General features: G+C 39.3%; 2 protein-coding genes across 2 annotated transcripts in view; one reads left to right on the top strand and one right to left on the bottom strand.

The window, feature by feature from the left end:
* Positions 1-8,841, top strand: part of LOC124788008 (probable NADH dehydrogenase [ubiquinone] flavoprotein 2, mitochondrial) — a 60,290-nt gene extending 51,449 nt beyond the window's left edge. The window contains exons 5-7 of the mRNA XM_047255054.1: positions 423-630; positions 5,922-5,998; positions 8,680-8,841. Of these exons, the coding sequence (XP_047111010.1) occupies positions 423-630; positions 5,922-5,998; positions 8,680-8,773 (379 nt within the window). The 3' untranslated portion in view covers positions 8,774-8,841. The remainder of the gene's footprint in view (positions 1-422; positions 631-5,921; positions 5,999-8,679) is intronic.
* A 1,442-nt stretch (positions 8,842-10,283) lies between these two features.
* On the bottom strand, positions 10,284-20,357 carry LOC124789170. The gene is made up of 2 exons (XM_047256464.1): positions 19,420-20,357; positions 10,284-10,449 (listed from the first exon to the last, which is right to left on the bottom strand). The coding sequence occupies exons 1-2, from the start codon at positions 20,355-20,357 to the stop codon at positions 10,284-10,286; spliced, it is 1,104 nt and encodes a 367-aa protein (XP_047112420.1).
* Positions 20,358-23,992: the final 3,635 nt, after the last annotated feature.

The raw sequence follows: 23,992 nt of genomic DNA, 5'->3' as shown, positions 1-23,992 counted from the left end.
CTTTCATATTTAATTCTCCTTCTATTAAACAGAAGCTTTGCTTGTGTTCCTTACAGTTCTTGCAGCCACCAAATGGCCCCACTAGTGATTTTACATGGAAATTCCCAGCTGCTATGACCATCTCCGCCCACAGGAATCATTTTTAGGGAACTGAATTCTTCTTTCCTTTTTTGCCATCGACACCTATTTCCTTATGTTTCAGAGGTTGCGTTGTATGAGAAAACACCTAGAAAACACCATGATAAATGCACGATAAATCCACATTGTGATTTATTACATCTGTAAGGCTCATATGTATGCTAGACTGTTGTGTACTACCTCCACTCTGTGTGCGTAAACATTACATGTAAAAGCTTCAGAATATTTAGAGTGCATACTTTTCCTGTGTCATTTGAGTACTAAAATGTGCTTTCTTTTTCCAGGCAGCCAACTGGCAAGTTCCATGTGCAAGTGTGCACAACAACACCTTGTTGGTTAAGAGGCTCTGATGATATTATGAACTGTATCAAAAGGAAATTAGGAGTAGGACCTGGGGAGATGACAAAAGATGGGATGTTCACGGTATCAGAAGTAGAATGTTTGGGGGCTTGTGTGAATGCCCCCATGATACAGGTCAATGATGACTATTATGTAAGTACAATCAGGGTTCACATTTTTTCATTATTTTACATGTATTTGTAACTGTCGATGTACAGTATAAGCATCCTGACTTGTGACTTAATTGTTTCCCACTAGCCCAGTCTTATGACAGGGTAATTGTAACAGCTTAATTTGTTGCTTGATACTGGTGTGAGTGTCTTTTTGTCGTAGTGTGAAATATTCAAGCAAAGTATGTCACTTTCTGTGAATGAAAGTGTAGTTATAGTTCTGTGTGTGTATAATTGAAGCATCTCTGTGCTGGTTCATTTGAGAAGACTTGTGAAATTTCTTGTGAACAGTTCCTGAACTCCAGTACCGAAAAAGAAGTGTTCAGATGATGATGAAATGGCAATCCAGTGCTGATCTATCTAATTATAAACTTACGCATTATTTTTCAGTTGAAGTCTGGAAACAGTTGTAAATATTTTGCAAAAAATTAATTTTAACCTGAAAAAATCTATCCGGAGGCTTTTGCAACAGACGGGTGTTCATCATATATAATGTCATTATAGGGGTAATGCAGGAGTAGGTTTAATAATGAATAGGAATGCGGGTAAGCTACTACAAACAGCATAGTGAACGCATTATTGTGGCCAAGATAGATACGAAGCCCACGCCTACTACAGTAGTACAAGTTTATATGCCAACTAGCTCTGCAGATGACGAAGAAATTGAAGAAATGTATGATGAAATAAAAGAAATTATTCAGATTGTGAAGGGAGACGAAAATTTAATAGTCATGGGTAACTGGAATTCGAGTGTAGGAAAAGGGAGAGAAGGAAACATAGTAGGTGAATATGGATTGGGGGACAGAAATGAAAGAGGAAGCCGCTTGGTCGAATTTTGCACAGAGCACAACATAATCATAACTAACACTTGGTTTAAGAATCATGAAAGAAGGTTGTATACATGGAAGAACCCTGGAGATACTAAAAGGTATCAGATAGATTATATAATGGTAAGACAGAGATTTAGGAACCAGGTTTTAAATTGTAAGACATTTCCAGGGGCAGATGTGGACTCTGACCACAATCTATTGGTTATGACCTGTAGATTAAAACAGAAGAAACTGCAAAAAGGTGGGAATTTAAGGAGATGGAACCTGGATAAACTAAAAGAACCAGAGGTTGTACAGAGATTCAGGGAGAGCATAAGGGAGCAATTGACAGGAATGGGGGAAATAAATACAGTAGAAGAAGAATGGGTAGCTTTGAGGGATGAAGTAGTGAAGGCAGCAGAGGATCAAGTAGGTAAAAAGACGAGGGCTAGTAGAAATCCTTGGGTAACAGCAGAAATATTGAATTTAATTGATGAAAGGAGAAAATATAAAAATGCAGTAAGTCAAACAGGCAAAAAGGAATACAAACGTCTCAAAAATGAGATCGACAGGAAGTGCAAAATGGCTAAGCAGGGATGGCTAGAGGACAAATGTAAGGATGTAGAGGCCTATCTCACTAGGGGTAAGATAGATACCGCCTACAGGAAAATTAAAGAGACCTTTGGAGATAAGAGAACCACTTGTATGAATATCAACAGCTCAGATGGAAACCCAGTTCTAAGCAAAGAAGGGAAAGCAGAAAGGTGGAAGGAGTATATAGAGGGTCTATACAAGGGCGATGTACTTGAGGACAATATTATGGAAATGGAAGAGGATGTAGATGAAGATGAAATGGGAGATATGATACTGCGCGAAGAGTTTGACAGAGCACTGAAAGACCTGAGTCGAAACAAGGCCCCAGGAGTAGACAATATTCCACTGGAACTACTGACGGCCGTGGGAGAGCCAGTCCTGACAAAACTCTACCATCTGGTGAGCAAGATGTATGAAACAGGCAAAATACCCTCAGACTTCAAGAAGAATATAATAATTCCAATCCCAAAGAAAGCAGGTGTTGACAGATGTGAAAATTACCGAACTATCAGCTTAATAAGTCACAGCTGCAAAATACTAACACGAATTCTTTACAGACGAATGGAAAAACTAGTAGAAGCCAACCTCGGGGAAGATCAGTTTGGATTCCGTAGAAACACTGGAACACGTGAGGCAATACTGACCTTACGACTTATCTTAGAAGAAAGATTAAGGAAAGGCAAACCTACGTTTCTAGCATTTGTAGACTTAGAGAAAGCTTTTGACAATGTTGACTGGAATACTCTCTTTCAAATTCTAAAGGTGGCAGGGGTAAAATACAGGGAGCGAAAGGCTATTTACAATTTGTACAGAAAGCAGATGGCAGTTATAAGAGTCGAGGGACATGAAAGGGAAGCAGTGGTTGGGAAGGGAGTAAGACAGGGTTGTAGCCTCTCCCCGATGTTGTTCAATCTGTATATTGAGCAAGCAGTAAAGGAAACAAAAGAAAAATTCGGAGTAGGTATTAAAATTCATGGAGAAGAAATAAAAACTTTGAGGTTCGCTGATGACATTGTAATTCTGTCAGAGACAGCAAAGGACTTGCAAGAGCAGTTGAATGGAATGGACAGTGTCTTGAAAGGAGGATATAAGATGAACATCAACAAAAGCAAAACAAGGATAATGGAATGTAGTCTAATTAAGTTGGGTGATGCTGAGGGAATTAGATTAGGAAATGAGGCACTTAAAGTAGTAAAGGAGTTTTGCTATTTGGGGAGCAAAATAACTGATGATGGTCGAAGTAGAGAGGATATAAAATGTAGGCTGGCAATGGCAAGGAAAGCATTTCTGAAGAAGAGAAATTTGTTAATATCCAGTATTGATTTAAGTGTCAGGAAGTCATTTCTGAAAGTATTCGTATGGAGTGTAGCCATGTATGGAAGTGAAACATGGACGATAAATAGTTTGGACAAGAAGAGAATAGAAGCTTTCGAAATGTGGTGCTACAGAAGAATGCTGAAGATTAGATGGGTAGATCACATAACTAATGAGGAAGTATTGAATAGGATTGGGGAGAAGAGAAGTTTGTGGCACAACTTGACTGGAAGAAGGGATCGGTTGGTAGGACATGTTCTGCGGCATCAAGGGATCACCAATTTAGTATTGGAGGGCAGCGTGGGGGGTAAAAATCGTAGAGGGAGACCAAGAGATGAATACACTAAGCAGATTCAGAAGGATGTAGGTTGCAGTAGGTACTAGGAGATGAAAAAGCTTGCACAGGATAGAGTAGCATGGAGAGCTGCATCAAACCAGTCTCAGGACTGAAGACCACAACAACAACAACAACAACAACAAGTCGATATACCAAAAACCCTACCATGTTTTGTGTGTTCAGGAATTCAGTCACATGTTTATAAGATTTCAAAGTGGTGGAAAGATTGGCAACATGTTTTAAATGTTCATGGCAACATGTTTTAAATGTTCATAAATGTAAAATTTTGCACTTCACAATGATAGTAGCTTATGATTACAATATCAGTGAGTCACAATTGAATCGGTCAATTCAAATAGCTCAGTGTTACAATCAGCGAGAATATGAAATGGAACAATCACATTAGGCTCAGTCAAAAGTCAAGCAGATGGTAAAATGTGGTTTGTTTGTAGAATAATAGAAAAATGCAGTTAGTTTACTAAAAGGCTTGCATACAAAATACTCACCCAACCACCTTAGACTAATAGTCAAGTGTGTCAGACCCATACCAAACAGGACTAACAGGTAATATTGAATGTATACAAAGAAGGGTGGAATGAATGGTCATGGGTTTGTTTGACACAAGGGATAGCATTGTGGAGATGCTGAAAAAACAGAACTGGCGGGCACTTGAAGATAGAAGCAAATTATCATGTGAAAGCCTACTTAGAAAGTTTCTAAAATCAACTTTAACTGATGAGTCTAGGAGTGTGCTACAACCCCCTTCATATCCCTCTCATACAAATTGCGAAGATAAGATTAATTACAAAGCAGACAGAAGTGTTCAAGCAATCATTCTTTCTGTGTTCAACATGTGAATGCGATGGGGAAAAAGCCCTAAAATTTGTACTATGGGAAGTACTTTCTACCATGCACTTCAGTGTAGAGTGCAGAGAATATATATAGATACTTCCAGCTAATAAAGAAAAGGAGGTTAAGTACTGCAAAAAAAAGTATGGTATGTGGTTTCTGGTAGTCGAATTACTGACCCATTGTTCTTCGAAACCACTGCCAGTATATCTGGTTATCTTCACCTTTTTGGAACTTTTTGTTTGTGGCTGCCTCATTCACATAACATACATGGTAATGATTTTTCTGTAAGTGGACATTTAAAATAAAACTTGCATGAAATAACGCTAAATCAGTTGGCCAATTGAAAGAAAACATACACCAGAGTATTGAAATAATTTATGTTTCAGTTATGTGCAGAGTGGTTTTGAATGTGATATAAAGAGCATAAAAATGCTTTGAGATGTTGGGCAACCAACTTCAAGATATGCTACAATTTTCAACATTTTCAGATCCTCTTACACAGTCCTATTAGGAACTGCATCCTATTCACATGCAGTGTCTGTTTGGGAACTGGAGACGCCATATTTCTGTGAATGAGGATAGATGTGAAGTTCCAACAAATGGCATATACTTTTGCTGAATGCAGCTACTGTGTTGTGGATGAGCGGAAAGGATTCTGTCAGAAGCCCATAAGATGGTACATATAGGATGGTGCCAGAGTGTCCATTTGTTGACTGTAAATTTTGTGGTATACATAACCTTGAAAGGAAAAGCAGCAAATTGTAAAGTGTAATTTATTGTATTCATAAGAAAAGCTTGTTGGGAGTTAGTAGGGCACTGGTAAAATTTTTGTTGGGTGCTATTGAGACCCTGCAGATAGGAGAAACTGGCGTTCAGAGAGGTAATGTGTTTGATGACAAGCAGATAATCAAATAGTCAGATGTGGTAGAGGCAGTGTGTTATGTGGTTATTTCTTATGTGGGAAAAGGGAGGATGGCCTTCAAAAATCTGTTTCACAGGAGAAAGCAGGAAGAAAATCATTTTTGGCAAGTCCTGCATGATTGAATTTTCGTACACCACCACCTTGCTGAATACCCAGTAACAGATTGAATAACATCTTTGACCTTGCACTTCCAATATCTCTGCAGTTCTAGGATCTAGTTGCAATTACAAATGCTGAATTATTTGTCTTCTTCCTAATAGTTTCCCTCTTTCTTTTGCTCCAAGAGTAAAATATTTTCATTCCATGAGACTTAGAGCAGTCTTTATTTAGTACCTGTGTTGATCAGATCTTTAAGATTTTGGAGAATACACACATCTGTCAATCCTTTTTCATATCTGATAATTACTTGTACATATAACAGCTGTGCATTTTATTTATGTGTACAGGAGGACCTAACTGTGAAAGATACTGAAGAAATTTTGGATGACCTCAAGAATGGAAAGCAGCCTAAAGCTGGACCAAGGTATTTTCTCAGAAGCTACTGTCCCCGTTTCCCCCTCTCTCCCTCTCCCTCTTCCTCTCCCCCCTCTTCCTCTCCCCTCTCTTCCTCTCCCCCTCTCTTCCTCTCCCCCTCTCTTCCTCTCCCCCTCTCTTCCTCTCCCCCTCTCTTCCTCTCCCCCTCTCTTCCTCTCCCCCTCTCTTCCTCTCCCCCTCTCTTCCTCTCCCCCTCTCTTCCTCTCCCCCTCTCTTCCTCTCCCCCTCTCTTCCTCTCCCCCTCTCTTCCTCTCCCCCTCTCTTCCTCTCCCCCTCTCTTCCTCTCCCCCTCTCTCACTCACACACACACACACACACACACACACACACACACACACACACACACTCTTTTTACCTTTCTTGTGTTCTGTGCATATCATTTCTGCCTGTACTCTGATTTTTCTTGAGTGTAGTTCTCTTACTGGATTCATTGAGGCCAGAAGTGCATTTAGTAATATGGAATTTGTAAAGTTTTGTTTACTTTCTGTCTCTTCTTTGTTGACAGAGTAACTGTTTTTTATTGTTGGAAATCCAGAGATTCACAATTGTTTCTTAGTTAGTACATCTCATCAGCCCTTCTCTAGTTAATTCTCAGTTGTTCATCTTAGCTACAAACATAAAATTATTTGCCAGTGGAAACTGCAGGTAGAAGTATCAACAATATAAGGAAAATGTAGATTACTATTCACTGTAAGTCATCCTTATGGTAAGTAGCAATCTGTCTTTTCCTTACATTGTCAATAACATTATTTGAGATAACCAGTTAGCATAAAATATCTTAGAAAAGGAAGGAAAAGGTTGTTACAAAAACTGAATTATCATCCATGATAAGTGTTTCAAATTTTTGAGGACAGGTATTCAATCATATTGATATAGCTTTTGCCAGACACACATGATCGTTATTTTCAGCCATAATGCTACATTTGAGAACCGTGACTGTGTGGGATAATTATTTATTTGCAATTTCTGTTACCAGTCACTTTCATTTGTTTTATGTTTAATGAAACATAATAAAACATGTTTAGAACATACATACATACATAGAAATGTTGCTTAAAAATAAATTGTCTTAAACTAAATTAACCTAGAACTTTTTGTCCATTGTTCGTTATTGTAGGGGCTGGTGTGGCATATGGGGGGTGGGGGGTGGGGGGATGTGGATGGCCAGAACTCAATGCCAGTGATGTCTTCTGCTGGTTTTTCTTGTTGGTTATGTATGACATCACAGCCTGTATAGGATGCAGATAGTTTTGCATCAGTTGTGTGTTGCAAAAATCATGCGAAAGGCTTTTATATGACAGTTGATTGCTTATGATTTTATCACCTTGTAGCTTCACTTACGTCATTGGTCTAATGGCAGAGCTGTTGAGTAACTTTACACTACTGCACTTTGTTTTTGTCACTGCTTTTCAGCGCAATTCAGTGCACAAATTGTTTCAATATTTAAACATTATGCACTTAATACAAGATGGCGGACTTGTAGCATGGGACTCACAAGGGAACCTCCCCATTACACCCCCCTCAGATTTAGTTATAAGTTGGCACAGTGGATAGGCCTTGAAAAACTGAACACAGATCAATTGGGAAAACAGGAAGAAGTTTTGTGGAACTACGAAAAAAATAAGCAAAATATACAAACTGAGTAGTCCATGTGCAAGATACGCAACATCAAGGATAGTGTGAGCTCAGGAGTGCCGTGGTCCCGTGGTTAGCGTAAGCAGGTGCGGAATGAGAGGTCCTTGGTTCAAGTTGCGATGGGGAGGTTCCCTTGTCAGTATCGGTTATCGAGATTTTGTATCAATATTCTTGGTACTGACAGATTTGTTGTTGTTTATTTACTTTGAAACATCTTGAATCTGTTGAGTTAGAACTGGCTTCAAACTGTTGAAGAAATTTGAGTGTTTGAATTCGGTTATCTCATTAAGAGTGTTATTTCCATGTTTTGTATTATGAATGAAAATTTCCATTTCTTCCATGACATCCACTCTGTTACTTTTCCTATTTTGTGTAAAATTTCGAGGTTGTCTTGGACTTTTAAAGGGTGGCCTGTGTCCTTAACATGAGTTACTACTGCTGATTTGTTACATTTGTCGAGTCTGTAGCAGTCTAAATGTTCTTTGACTTGAGTTCTGAAATTCCTGCCTGTTTGGCTTATGTAATATTTATTCCATTGCTGCAGGCAATTTTGTAAATGCCAGATGCACCAATATTGTATCTGGTGGTTGCATATTGTGAATAAGCTTCCTACTTATGTGGTTGTTGATGCTGAAGCTGATTTTTACATCTGTGTTTTTGAATAGTCTTGCTAATTTGTCAGATACCATTCCAAGATATGGAATTTTTACATATTTGACTGCTGGGGCACTGTCAGTTGTGAGTGTAGTTTGATGTTGTTTGTTCAGTTTATTTTTTATCTGTTGTGACATGGTATTAATTAGTGAAGGATCATATCCATTGTTTATTGCGGTATATGTTATGTTCTAAATGCATTGTATTATGTTTGATTGAACATAAAACAAATTAAAGTGACTGGTAGCAGAAATTACAAATAAATAACGTATGATAGTTACTGCATGAGCAGATAATATATTCCTGTGAAAACAAAGATTTTTGATTAATTGCACCTTTATTGCTGTTTATCACGCTATTCCAATTAATTTTATATTTCAGGAGTGGCCGTTATGCTGCAGAACCAGCAGGTGGCCTCACATCACTAAAGGGAGAACCTCCAGGCCCTGGTTTTAAAGTGCGCTCAGATCTCTGAACTGTGTTAAAGTAATGATTTAAATAAAAGTGTATGTAATTAATAAATATTTTATGTTGGTAACAGTAGATGTCCTGCATTGGTAACATGTTTTATGTTTTACTTACTGGTATTGTTATTTACTTGGATCTTTAGGTGCTTTCCTGTTTATTATTATTTTAGTATTCACTTTAGTAATGTAAGTTCCAGGATGGACACACACACGCTCTCTCTCTCTCTCTCTCTCTCTCTCTCTCTCTCTCTCTATCATGTGACCACAAATGAAGCAAGAATTATGAAGGCAGTTGTGTGGAAGAATAGTTTCTTAGAAAAGCAGATGGTCTTTTGTTCACATAAATGACAGCATCTGGTCTTTCTTATCAGTCCCAGACATTTTCACATTGTATTTGACAATTGGCATTGTGATTATTTGCTGGCATGTATTCATCACTTGTTCTCTTTTATAATGAAATTCTGTGAAATTGTTACTAACTTCCATTTTCTGATCATCACTGCTTGCAAAAATTGAGCAATTTTATTTCCTTTACTTAGTATTGCATATACAGTTTCTTTAGGGTTAAATAGGAGGAACACCCCTAAAGTCCCAGTACAATCGGTTTTCAGGTTCGATACAGATTTAGCTAATGTAGAGGATTTGTAATAATTTTCCATGTAAATAAGGGGGCCAACAAGCAGCTTATCCTCCAACAAATGCAGAATGACCTTTTCAGCATGAGATTTTCCACCCAGATTGTCACACATCCCCACATACAAAGTGAAGTATTTATGAAACCATCTGGGTTGTTCAGTGTGTTCGTTTTAATTCCATATTTATGCCTTTTGTTTCGTTTATATGGTTCAAAAGACAATGTTTCCCTCCAAAGAAATGTTGATTCGCCTGAAGATAGATCTCTTCCTGGGTAATACACTTGACATGTTCTATTTTTAAAATAATTTAGTTGAGACCCTATTTTGTGTAATCAGTCATCTTATTTTCTTTGTCCTAGCTGTAGATTTTTAATAAAATGCAATGAATGTAAGATCATATATCTGTCTTTGCTCATACTCATCACTGTTCTTCTATTTTAAAACAGAAGATCATCCAGTAGTAATCGGACAGATTTCAAGTTACCTGTATGTAATGAAATACTCAGGAGAAAAGTATTTTGTCTATAGTAACAGGTTTCCAGCTATAAATCCTAGACTTGTTCTTCATATTACTGCTAAGAAGCATATTCACAGTCTGTGTCATCAACTATTTGCTAAGTAAGAAGTAGCCTAAAGAAATCCATTGGTGTATTGCTAGTAAGATGAATAAGCAATCATTCTCATTTTGTAAACATATTTTATGTAGTTAATCATGCCAAGTCTCACAGGATTTATTAATTTATGCCAGTGTGGTTTATTCATCAACAATAATTACATCACTATCATTGTCTATATCTTCCAATTCTGCACTTTCATGAAATAAATTTGAAAGCTCTGCTTCCACACTATCATGGCTTTGGCAAGTTTCTGTGGTCTTGACATTCTAGCTATCCTCCTCCGATTCTTTGTTATTGAATTCAGAATCACTATCTTCTAATATGTTCAATAACTGATTGACAGTGATTTTTTTCTTCTTACTCTTTTTAGTGTTAGAAGATCCTGATGTTGGTTGATTAGTCACCATTTTAAACAATGTATGCCTCAGACAACTAAGAACAAGAAAACGAAATTGTAGACATCATTGCTTGCGTAAACATGTGTTCACAGCTGCAAAACAAGACTGAGTAGTACACCTACTTGTAATCTTATGCCACACTGGCTCAATGGTAACAGAAATGCTTATAAGCATTAGAAACACTGGGCTAGAGGTTTGTTTTGATATTTGTAAGCACCAGCTGCAGCGAACATGTTGATACATCCACATTCCTTATTTTAAAAAATCTACTTATCAAGTGGTGGCAGAAGGCACTCATAAGACAGTTGTAATTGGCAAGCTTTCGGAGCCAGTGGCTCCTTCAGGCAGAAGGGTTGAAGAGGAAAAAAGTGGGGTGAAGGAAAAGGACTGTAGAGGTCTAGGAAAAGAGGTAGATGTTGGGAAAGTCACCCAGGACTGCAGGTCAGGGGAGACTTACTCCATGGGATGACAAGGAAAGACTGATTGTTGGGTATGCATTGGATGAGATTAGAAAAGCTGAGAGCTTAAAGGTGTAAGACAGGGTACTATGCAGGCATACATTACTGCTTAAACATCATGCATGCGTTAATGACAGTTCATTGTACGTAACAGGGGTAGGAGGGGGCAGTGAAAAGTAAATGGGTAAGACAATGAAAGATGTAGAAAACTAAAACAGAGTGATGCAAAGATTAGTTACTGTGAAGAAATGCTGAGATGGAAGAAATCAACATAAATTATGGCCAGGTGGTTGGCAAGAACCAAGGACATATTGTTGTCCTAGGTCCCACCTGCGAAGTTCTGAGAAATTAGTGTCTAGGGGAAGAATCCAGATGGCGAGTGTGGCGAAACAGGCGCCGAGGTCACGATCGACATGTTGTAGAGCATATTCTGCAACAGGATATTGTGAGTTGCTAGTATACACCCCGTTTCTATGCCCACTCATCCTAATTAATTTGGCGGTAGTCATGCTAATGTAAAAGCCTGAACACTGTTTACATAACAGCTGATATAGACATGGGTCATTTCACAGGTGGTACTGTCAAAGGGAGAGCCACCTGGAAATGACACAGGTCATACACCAGCTGTTATGTAACCACTATTCAACCTTCTACATCGGTGTAACTACCATCAAATTTTTAATTAGGATGAATGGGCATAGGCAGAGGGTGTACCCTGACAACTCACAATATCCTGTTGCAGAGCATGCTCTACAACAGGACAATCATGACCTCAGCACATGTTTCATCACACATGCTATCTGGATTCTTCCCCCTGACAACAGTTACTCAGAACTCCGCAGGTTCTCGCCACCCACCTGGCCTTAATTTATGTTAATTGCTTCCATCTCAGCATTTCTTCACAGTAACTACTCTTCGCTTCACTATGTTTTAGTTTTCTACATCTTTCATCGTGTTACCCATCTATTTTTCACTGCCCCCTCCTACATCTGTTACGTACAGTGCACTTACTTTCCACTCTTAACTCATGCATTATGTTTGAGCAGTAATTTATGACTGCTTATTACCCTGACTTCCACCTTTAAGCTCTCAGGTTTTCAAATCTCGTCCGATGCACTCCCCAACAGTCAGTTTCCTCCTCATCCTGTGCGATAAGTCTACTCTGCCTTGGGGTTCTGGGTGGCTTTCCCAAAATCTATCCCTTTTGTAGACCTCTCCAGTCATTTCCTTTCACCCCTCTTCCTTCCCCTTCAACCCTTCTGCATGGAGGAGGAGCCACTGGCTCAGAAAGCTTGCGAATTACAACCATCTTTCATGTGTGTGTTCTGCTCCCTCATGGTGAGTAGATTTTTTTATCTATCCAATTAAATTATTTTCTCAATAATTGAGTGTTTCCATTGTTACAGTCCTTATTTTTTCTTTCCTATTAACTCTAATTACCCACAAGATCCACATTTAGAAAGCATGCAAGTTCTGCTGGTTTCAGTGCCCTTTGTTCAGCACCAGTACAGCGGTATTTCATATGAAACACCTCCAACCTTTTCCTTTGTTGTTTACCCAAGGGCCTAAAGAAATTTTACATTTTTGTAAAAGGTTTCCTTTCCCGTTATTATCCTTCTTTCACTACTTCTTTGCATCTCATATTGCTACTTATTCTAAAGCTTAGATATTTAAAAAAAACTGCTGGTAATTAAGCACTCTTGGGCAAGGACACCTTCCTGGGTGCGTTTTCCACCATACACTGTGCTGTGTCGATTTCTGCTTTGACGATGACCATGGACTTCTTTGCACCTGATATCCAGCACGGTAGCCAGTCCGTTGTGGTGGGGCCGCCATGTACCCTGTTGGTTGTAGCCCCCTGACCACACAGGGGTTGCTCTGCTGATGCCTGCGCCATTACCATCCCCCTGGGGCAACGGGGCTTCTGGCAATGGCCATCCTGCCAGGTGGCCTGTGCTGCAGCTGGGTGGTGCCCATGGGGAGGGCCCCTGGTTGGAGTGGGTGGCATCAGGGCGGATGACAAGAGATGAAGCGTAGTCCACCATCTCTTGCTGGTATTGAAACACCAGCAGTCTCTAAGCGCTCATGAGCTCAATTCAACGTACAGAAGTATGACCCCAGATTGTTCCCCTTCTTGGCCACACCACAGGAGGAATGTCAGGATAAGGATGGCAGCTGATCTTATTCACCCCGGTACCTTGTATGTTAGAGAGCTGATGGGGAATCTTTCATGACGATGAAGCCTCAGTTTTTTGTTGAGCATTTAGAGGACAAATTCGGGGAGGTGGAGGGTTTGTCCAAAATGAGATCTGGGTTAGTCTTGATCAAAACAGCATCCTCTGCCCAGTCACAGGAGTTACTCACTTGTGACAAGCTGGGGGATGTTTCTGTAACCATCACGCCCCATAAGAGCTTAATTAGGGCCTAGGGTATTATATTTCACAGAGACCTCTTTTGCAGTCCGACAATGAGCTGCACGCCAATTTAGAGCGGCGAGGTGTAAATTTCGCCCAGCGTGTCCACCGGGGTCCGAAGGATAATCAGGTTGCCACTGGTGCCTTCATCTTGGCCTTTAAGGGTGATACATTGCTCAAGAAGGTCAAGGTGATGGTCTACTGGTGTGATGTAAAGCCCCATATCCCTCCCCTGATGTGGTGCTTTAAGTGCTGGAGGTTCAGCCATATGTCTTCCCACTGTACTTCCAGCGTCACATGCCGAGACTGCGGACGTTCATCACAGCCCAATACTCCATGTGCCCCACCTCCCATCTCTGTCAGTTGCGGAGAGCACCATTCGCCTTGCTCGCCTCACTGCAAGATTCTCCAGAAAGAATGGAAAATCATGGAGTATAAGACGCTGGGCAGACTGACCTACACTGAGGCTAAGAGAAAATTTGAATGCTTGCATCCTGTGCGTATGACATGGTCTTGTACTGCCACTACAACACTTCTGGCACCATCAGCTCCGCCAAACCGGGTCACTTCTCAGAGCTGGAAGACTACACCTGCCCCCTTGATGGTGGGGGGGCATTTCCCTCCCTGTCGCTCCTGCACCACCTATGCCTTCCCAGTCTCACGATGTCATCCTCCAGTGGAATTGTGGCGGTTTTTTCCACCGCCTGGCCGAGCGACGGCAACTGTTAAGCTTTACACCTGCTATCTGCATGTCACTTTACAAAGTACAGTTGTTAACAACCAAAGTACATTAAGTAGCAACCAAAACAGTGCACTTGCCACAATACTTCAAAAACTCGATGTGCACAGAAATAAAAATACTAACACCAATTTGTGTGCAGACAAAAAATCCAAAATTTGACAGTTTGTCGCAAAACCTTATCATAGTCACACAAGATATGAACAACATAAAATAAGAGCAAAAACAAGTTTTAAAAGATTTTCAGGATACAGTCACACAACAGATCAGTGATTTGACTAAGAATTTTCATGAGGAAATGAATGTAAAATTTCAAGACATGGAAAAACAGCTAAAGCAGGATGTACTTTTCGAAGTAAACTGACATTACACAATAAAACAGAAATTAGACACTCTTAATGAGCAGAATTGATGAACTCAATTTAAAAGTAGCATCACTTGAAATCGAATCATCTGTGCCAAAAAGGAAAGAGACAATATTAGTGAAAACTTATCTGACGTAATTTCACAAGCTGAAGCAGGTACTTTAGACAAAACCAGTACTGCAGCGGAAAAGGTAGTGAAGGAATGTAAATTAATCAATGATGTAGTTGAAAAGGTTATTTAACAAAAGGAAAATGACATTATTGACAAAGTGAACACCAATTTGCAAGCTGCAGAGTACAGGATAAACAACTACTTAGGTGAAACTGATACAGAGGCACCAGTTGTACACACAAACAAAGTGCCAGCCACAGCAAACCAAAGTAATGTATGCACACAGATCATTGCAAACCATACAAACAATGTCAGTAGTAATGACAGAACGCGGAGTGTAAGTTTGGAGGGCATAACACCAGAACCAGTACCTACGAGAAATGTAAATAATTATGACAGCTATGTAAACACAGCACAAAATGCAAACAGCTTGTCCACTATATTTGCCGATGAAGGTCTATTAAGACACCGTCAATTTCCAACGTTTATGAGTGAAGGTAAGAAGATGAATCCTGTTGTATTTATTAATGCTTTTCAACATGTGTTTCCTAGAAATTGGACGGAAACACAAAAGATCAAGTTTGTTGTTGGGTGCATGCAAGGCGATGTACTCTTGTGGGCGACCGAGGTAGCCGAGCATTGTACCATATATTTACAATTTTAATGGGCATTTCTTCACAAATACTGGTCAGAAACTATACAGGAGAGACTTAGGCGAGAGGTTTTTATCCCCGCCCCCTTTTAATGGAAAATATGGTAGCTTGCGAAGATATTTTGACAAGTATCTCAACAAAACATGTTATTGGACAAATCCTATTTCTCTTGTGGATGTTTTAAAAAGTCATTTGCCATCACACATTCACAAAAAATTAATTACTACACCTGAGCACAACACAGAACATTTTCTATCCATTTTAGATTCAATCGATCTAATATATGAAGAGAAAGTAGTAACAAATAGGGCGTCAGACAGCCAAACACAGAGCAAAGCTGGTGCACGCAACTGCAAGGATACATTAACCATGGAAATGGATACGGGAATGGAAATGGTAGGAACAAGAGATTTAAACAAAACTTTCCGTATAACAGGAACAATTACCATTCACAAGCTAATTTCAATCCCTCCTCTCAAAATTATGCACCGCATGGAAGTGATAAGTCAGCTGCATAGGTGGCCGGTGCGTGGCAACAACAATAACAACAACATACAACACGCCGTACTGCAGCCAACCTTTGCGCAGCAAAATCACAATACGGGAACATTTCACAACAGCCATATGAACACACAAGAAAGCAGGTTGCGAACTGGAAATGATACACACTGGAAAACAATCACACAGTACAACTGACACGAGTTGTTCCGTGTAACGAAGTAGATCAGACTAAACCACAGGAAAACCCGAATCAGTCATAGTTGAGCCCTATACTATAGGCCTTATAAGTGATTGGGGCAAACCAGATTTGCAAACATGTTTCATATGATTCGATGAACAAGGAGACATGAAAGACGATCTGTACCAACATGAACTAAAATAGGCGAAAAATACACTGGAAGAAAAAGTGCAAGCAGTAATCAGAGTGAAAATTTTTGGTATAGACACACAGTTAATACTTGATACAGGGTCCACGACTAATGTCTGAAGCATTTTTCGCTGAATTAAAAAGACTGAATAAATTTCCTGTTGTGCCAGTGCAAAACTGCAAAGTACAAGGGTGAGTGAAATGTAAACCTTAAATTTGTAATAACAAATCGAAATTTCGCGCCGTTACCCTGTACGTTGGTAAGCGTGCTACAAACAGCATGCAGAATAGCCTGTAGGTGGCAGCATAGTGCAGGTGCACACAGACTGTCGCAGTATCAGTATAAAGATGGCCACCCCCTTGCGACTTGCACCAGGGAAGAACAGGATTCTGTTATTCGGTTTTTGCATAGTGAACGTGTGAAACCTATTGAAATTCATCGACGAATGAAGGTTCAGTACGGTGATGCATGTTTGTCACAGCAGCAAGTCTACGAATGGAGTAGGAAGTTCGCAAATGGTGTGACTTCAGAGGAAGATGCTCCTTGTCCAGATCAGGCACAACAAGTTGTGACTCCACAGAACGTTGCAGCAGTTGAAGCCATAGTGAAGGAAAACTGCAGTGACATTGCAGCATGTTTGCAGACTAGTCATGGGTCAGCACACCACATTATGCATGATGTGCTCCAGTTTCACAAAGTGTCTGCAAGATCGGTGCCACGGCAGCTGACTCCTGAAATGAGAGGATGACGTGTTGATGCTTGTGAAGAACTTCTTCGGTGCTTTGAACGAGAAGGTGATGGCTTCCTTGCAAGAACCGTTACTGGGGACAACATGACAATGCAAGGCCCCACACTCCCCATACAACAGTTGCAACAATCACAGACCTGCATTTTGAGTGTCTTCCTCATCCACCATACTCACCAGACCTTGCCCCAAGTGATTTCCATATGTTTGGACCACTCAAAGACGCAATGGGAGGAAAGAAGTTCTGTTCTGATGAAGAGGTATGCCACGCGCTGCATGAGTGGTTGCGCTGACTACCAAAAGAATTTTTTTCTGAAGGAATTTATGCACTTTGTAAGCGCTGGAGGACTTGCATTGTGCGTGGGGAAGATTATTTTGAAAAGTGATACAGCCCTGTACCACTTCTGTGCAATAAATAATATTTAAAAAATATTTAATGTTTTCATTTGACTCACCCTCATACAAACCGCTACAGGCGACAAAACCAAATTAGTAAAACACCAAGCTGTTATCACCGTGAACATTGAACAATTTTCTGTGCAGTGTAATTTTTTAATAGTAGACAAACTTATAGTCAGCTGCTTGATAGGTATGGACACATTTAGAACCTACAAAACTCAGACATAGGTAATGGTAAGTGCCAGTTCTTTGTGAAGGACCAAAGATTTACTATCAGCCTGATTACCATTCTGGAGAGGTATGACAAAGTAAACCTAGAACCCCCATCTCACTGTACAGTATTCATATCCCACCGTGTATTTTGTGAACAAATATGATAATGAACACGAGACTGACACAAGTTAACCAGGAATTAGTAGAACAAAAATTGAATGAATCAAATATTCGAGATGCTACACAATGACAAGAGATTTCTGACTTACTTTTTAAATATGCAAATGTTTTTGATAAGAATCCAGGAGTAATCAGATTATGAACATAAACTTAATGTCTATCCTCATGAAACATTGTGTTATGTCTTACCCTATACTGTGGGTAAAGCGTGAAGCAGTTAAGCAGGAAATCAATAGAACGTGCGAGTGGGGAATCATACAGCCATCATTTTCTCCATATTGCAGCCCAGTACTACCAGTTAGCAAACGTGATGGGTCAGTACAACTAGTTTTAGATGCTAGAGGCATAAACAAAATCCTAGTATCAGTGAGAACAAAACCAGATAATTTAGACAAACAATTGCTAAAATTTGATAACACCAAATATTTCAGCACTCTCGACCTTAAAAAATCTTCTATCTATATCCGAATCCCGCTCCAGCTACTGCCGGATCTGGATGCAGACGAGTCCTCTCCATTTGGCTCGGTCCTCCCACCACTTTTCTTCCTCCACTTGCTGCCAGGTCACACCTCTTCTGTCAACAGATATTCTCACTCCCATTTTCCACTGTGTTCTTGGGCGCCCTCTAGGTCTTTTCCCATCCATCTTTAGTTCTTCCATGATTTTGGGGAGTCTCTGCCCATGCATCCTCTTAACATGCCCATACCATCTTAATCTCTTTCTTTCAGTTTCTTCTCTCATACTTTCTTGTTTGAGGTCCTTTCTAATCTCTACATTCCTTACTCTGTCCATTCTTGTTTTTCTCTTAATTGCTCTGAGAAATTTCGTTTCCCCTGCTTGCAGTCTGCTCCAGTCCCTTTCTGCATTGTCGATGTTTCTCCACCATAGGTGACAACAGGGATGTAATAATTCTTATACATAAGGAGTTTTGCTCTTTCTGAAACTTCATTATTCCAAATCAGATGTTTTATTGTTTGGTAGAAATTGCCTCCCTTCTGTAACCTCCTATTAATTTCGTTAGTTATTCTTCCATCCCTAGATATTTCACTCCCTAAATAAGTGAAACTTTCTACCACTTTGAGGGGTTCTCCATTCAAGGTAATATTTCTGTTGGTTCCTTTCTCTCTTCCAAATACCATTACCTCACTCTTATGTTTATTTATTTTTAATCCATACCTTTCCATTATTTCCTTCCACGCATCAAGCTGTAACTGTACATCTACCTCTTTATCACCCCATATTACCATATCATCTGCAAAAATCATATTTTTGTCTTTTTCTTTTACTATATCTTTAACTGCCCTATTAATTCCCTCCATCACAACATTAAAAAGCGCAGGAGATAGAATACTTCCTTGCTTAAGTCCTTGTCTTATTTCGAAGTATTCAGAGTTCCCCAATGGTGTTTTAATTCTACAATTGTGGCCTCTGTACATTGTCTTTATAACATTAATGTATCCATCTTCTATATCTATCTTCCTCAGTTCTTCCCAGAGTCTTTCCCTGTCAACTAAGTCATATGCCTTTTCTATGTCTATAAAAACCATTATCACTGTCACCCTTTTGTTATACTCCCAACTTTTCTCCATCAGTTGACGGATAGAAAATATCAGGTCGATCGTGCTCCTTCCTTTCCTAAACCCATGCTGTTCTTCACTCGGCTCCTTTTCTGTCTTTTCACTTATTCGATTTAGTAAAATTCTTTCAAAAATCTTGGCTGTATAATTCATGAAGGTTATTCCTCTGTAGTTTTTACAAAGTCTTTTATTGCCTTTCTTGAAGATGAGAACAATGTCTCCTGTTTTCCAGTCATCAGGTATTTTACTATTTCTCCACACACTTGATAGTACTCTATACAGCCACTGCATCCCCACTGGACCTGCTGCTCTTATCATGTTCACTGATACTTCATCAGGTCCTGGGGCTTTCCCCCCATTCATCTTCTTCACAGCTTTTTCCATTTCTTCCCGTGTAATTTGTCCTAATTCTCCTTCCCAACTTCTCTCAATTTCTCCATTATTTGTTGTTTCCTCATGTACCTGCTCCTCAGCGTTTAACAGCTTCTTAAAGTGTTCTTTCCAGAGATCTTTTATATTCCCTGAATCTTCAATAATGGTACCATCCTCTGTTTCCATCTTTACTGGTACTTCAGAAGCCTTCCTTTTATTTTTCATCATTTTATAGAACATTTTCTTATTGCTCTTCACATCTTCTTCAAGTTTTTTTGTATACTCTTCCCATGCCTTTTTCTTTGCTGTTTCCACTATTTCTTTGCACTTCTTCTTTTCCTCTATATATCTTTTACGGTCTTCGTCATTTTTAGTTTTCCACCATTTTCTCCATGCTCCATTTTTTCTTCTAACTGCTTGGTTTGTGGTATCATCCCACCAACTTGTCTGTCTTATTTTTTCCTTTCCAGATGTTCTGCCACATACTTTTTGTGCTGCTTCGACTAAAGTGTCTTTGAATAAACTCCATTCTTTTTCTACATCACAGAAAACTTCTTTTGGAAATTTTTGTGTTATTAATTCTCTGTACTTCTCAGTACATTCACTCTCCTTCAATTTCCAATCCCGTATCCTCATCACTTTCTTCTGTTTTCTATTTTTCACACATTGATTCATTTTCCATTGTCCCACCAGTAATCTATGGTCTCCATCTGCACTCACACTTGGAATTACCTTCACATTTGTTACTTTCTCTCCCCATTCCCTATCTACTAGAATATAATCAATTACACTCTTCGTTCTTCCATCCCAACTGTATCTGGTGATAACATGACTTTCTCTCTTCATAATCCCTTTCTGTCTTTGCCTACCTGTGCATTAAAATCTCCCATCACTATATTAGCACTCTCTATATGGTTTTCTAACACATTTTCAAAGTCCATCTTCTCTTCTTCGCTACATCCCACTTGAGGTGCATAAATCTGGATTACTTTTAGTGTTTCTTTTTGGAATCTCAGGTTTAAGATTATGATCCTGTCTGATATATATCTCACATTTTCAATACAGCTTTGTACATTCTTGTTCACCATCACTGCCACACCATTTCTTCCAGACCTGTTATTCCCACTCCAGTACAGTTTTCCTCCTCCTCTCAAATTCATCTCACTTTTTCCCTTCCACTTTGTTTCGCTTAATCCCAATATATCTAACTTCCTCTCTGTTAGTGCATCTGTCATTTCTTCCATTTTTCCATTGAGGGTTAATATATTAAGGGTGCCAATATTTAGGTTATTTTTTAGTCCAGTTGGTTTCATCTTCTTGTACTGATGAATATCATCAGGTCTCCCATCATTTGCACCAGTACTTGAAGAAGCAGTGGGGTCAAATCCTGAGTGGTTCGTTCCGAGGCTCATCTATGTTTTGAAAGCAATATATGAAGACTTTCCTACTGGCTTGCTAGGCCTAACGCAAGGAAGGATTTTCTGTTGGGGTTGTCTCCCTTAGCCTTTGGAGTTTCTCCTCCACCACAAGGCAGTGGTTCCCTACTCATTTAATCCCCAGAAAGGAGGGTTGCCTCATCTTAAAAAATCTTACTTGCAAATAGTTACATGAGGAGAGTAGAAAATACACAGCATTTGTCTGCAATGGCAGGAGTTATGAATTTCAAGTTCCACCCTTTGGCTTAAACATTAGAGCAGGTGTATTTATGTCAGCCTTGGACAAGGTCTTAGGACCTGAATTGCTCAGTAAAGTTACCATTTATGTTAACGATGTGTTAATAGCCACATCAGCTTGGGCAGAGCACATCAGTATAATAGAAAAGATATTTCAGATATTTACAAAGTATGGAGTAACAGCAAATCTAAAGAAATCTAACTTTGGCAAAGAACAAGTGAAATTTTTAGGACATATATCAGAACAGGGTATATTACCAGACCCAAAGAAACTAGATGCCATACGTAATTGCCCACCCCCAAGGAATGGAAAACAATTGAAAGCATAACTAGGACTAACTTCCTTTTTCCGAAAATTTATACCACAGCAGCTTATGAATAGCGATGACCTACTTAACCTGTTGAGAAAGAATAAGCCTTGGTTATGGGATGAGATATGCCAGGAGACTTTCCCAAAATTGAAAATGCATTAATATCAGCAAACGTTGAGTCATCCTGACATGTCCAAAGACTTTTGTTTAAGCGTGGACGCTAGGGGCATGTTTGTTCCAGATACAAGAAGAAGGAGGAGGAAAAACAGTACCCAAAGTCATCAGCTTTGCCAGCAGAACTTTATCAAAGGCAGAAAGATAAAGATCATATTCCGTATCAGAACTGGAAAGTTTAGCAGTAATTTGGGCATTTAAGAAATTTGAGTATTTTCTTTGGGGTAAAAACACTAAAGTCTATTGTGATCACCAGTCATTATCTTTTCTCTTAACATGTAAACTGCTACACTGAAGACTAGCAAGGTGGTGTTTGTACCTGCAGGAATTCAGTTTTGAAATAATATGCATAAAGGGCAGTCAGAATGTTATTGCAGATGCATTATCCAAATTACCGCAGGGACTAGACGAGTTCAGTGAACTGTCTGAACACGATTCAGAAACCCGTACATTATTGATGCAAAGTAGTACACAAAAATCAGACTACAAAAAATTTTGCAAACAAATGGGAATAATACAACAGCAAGACAACAGGTGGAAGAAGGTAATACAAAATCTTAACCGGAATGCAAACCACAAGGTAAGTGAATGGTATCAGTTATACGAAGGTGTTTTGTTCCACTGGAAGTACGAAAGTTCTAACCATTGGTGTGTATGCCTTCCAGAGGAATATATCAATGAATTTATCAAACACACACACGAAGTATGAGGACACTACAGAGTAATAAATGTACAGACAAGATTTCCAAATTTTATTACTTTTCTAATTTATGACAACATGTTTCACAAATATTAAAAAAGTGTACTATTTGTCAACGAACAAAATCATCCAATATGTCAAAGTTTACAAACTGCACCCTATACTAACCAAAGCTCTACTGGAAATGGTTTCTCTGGACATCACAGGGCCATATCCTGGAGCAAAAGGTGGTGTCAAATACATAATAGCTCTTTATGACATTTTCATAAAATACATCAAATTTTATGCTGTCAAAACCACTACAGCCAGTAACATCACAAGGAGAATTGAAGAGGATTATTTATGAAGAGTAGGGAACCCAAAGTCACATTAACAGACAATGCAGCCTATTTCGTAGGAAGAAAATGGAAACAATTCATGAGCACAAAGAGCATTAAACACATATTGGTAAGTTTTTTCCAGCCAGAAGCAAGTCCCGTGGAATGGGTGTTTAAAGAATTCAGTAGATTTATAAGGACATACGCTCATAATAAGCATTCACGATGGTTGGCCAGCCACTGTAATCTGCTTTCACGTTTTACTCTCTTCTGTTTCTAGTCTCTCTCTGTTGTTTTCTTGTCCGCTTTTGTTCCTTTTAGTGTTTGTTGCCTTCCCTTCGCTCTTGTGGCTTTTCTTTTTTTCCATTTTGTGTTATATGTTTCGTCTGTTTTATTGTCACACTTGTGACATTGTTTTATTGGGAAAAAGGGACTGATGACCACATAGTTTGGTCCCTTCTCCCACCTTTAAACCAACCAACCAACCAAAATTAAGATAAAATATGGAACTGCAGATAAGTGCAAATGAATGAAAGGTAACCTCATCAGGTTCTAGAGATGATCATTTTGCCCTGTCTACATTTTTTTTCTTGAAAGTTAATTTTTGCTGCTGGTGTGTCGTTTTTCAGTTCATTTTAATTCCAGGAATAGGCTGCGCATATTCCTAATAGATCTGCTCAACTGCAACTCTTGCACAATAGATGGAATATATAACAATTCCTCCACAGTATTAAATTATAAGTTCTGGCATGCCAGACATACCTGCGTACCCCCTGAAAGTAAATGGAACAGAATTTTTCACACTTATGTATCAAAACTAAAATGATCACCTATTGCACAAGGAAGATTAAGACTTTAGAACTGAATTATTTCTTACGGGCATAAGAGTTGTCTTGATATGGCAGAAAGAAAGGGGGCAAATCCATGGGCTGCCCGGTGTGGCCGAGCGGTTCTAGGCACCTCAGTCTGGAACCGTGCGACTGTTACGGGCACAGATTCGAATCCTGCCTTGGGCATGGATGTGTGTGATGTCCTTAGGTTAGTTAGGTTTAAGTAGTTCTAAGTTCTAGGGGACTGATGACCTCAGATGTTAAGTCCCATAGTGCTCAGAGCCATTTGAACCATTTTTTGAACAAATCTATGTGTATCTACTTCTATTCTCAGATTTGAGTTTGGCAGTGGCTTATCTCCTAGAAAAGTGACCATTTTTCCACTCTTCTTTTGATTATACTGATTTTTCAATCAACAACTTAAGTGACAATAACACTTAATATGAAACTTATTTCCACAATGTGGAATGAACAAT

The sequence above is a fragment of the Schistocerca piceifrons genome, chromosome 3 (assembly GCF_021461385.2).
Source record: "Schistocerca piceifrons isolate TAMUIC-IGC-003096 chromosome 3, iqSchPice1.1, whole genome shotgun sequence".
In the NCBI taxonomy this organism is placed as follows: Eukaryota; Metazoa; Arthropoda; class Insecta; order Orthoptera; family Acrididae; genus Schistocerca; species Schistocerca piceifrons.
Note: the sequence above shows the minus strand (reverse complement) of the source record. Positions and strands in the feature narration are given on the sequence as shown.

What these genes read in the sequence shown, in the direction of transcription:
- LOC124789170 (XM_047256464.1), bottom strand. Translation starts at nt 20,357, where the DNA reads ATGAAGAGAGAAAGTCATGTTATCACCAGATACAGTTGGGATGGAAGA. An exon ending in CCAGTGGGGATGCAGTGGCT is followed by an intron (nt 10,450 to 19,419) that starts GTATAGAGTACT and finishes TCTTGTTCTTAG; the next exon opens with TTGTCTGAGGCATACATTGT.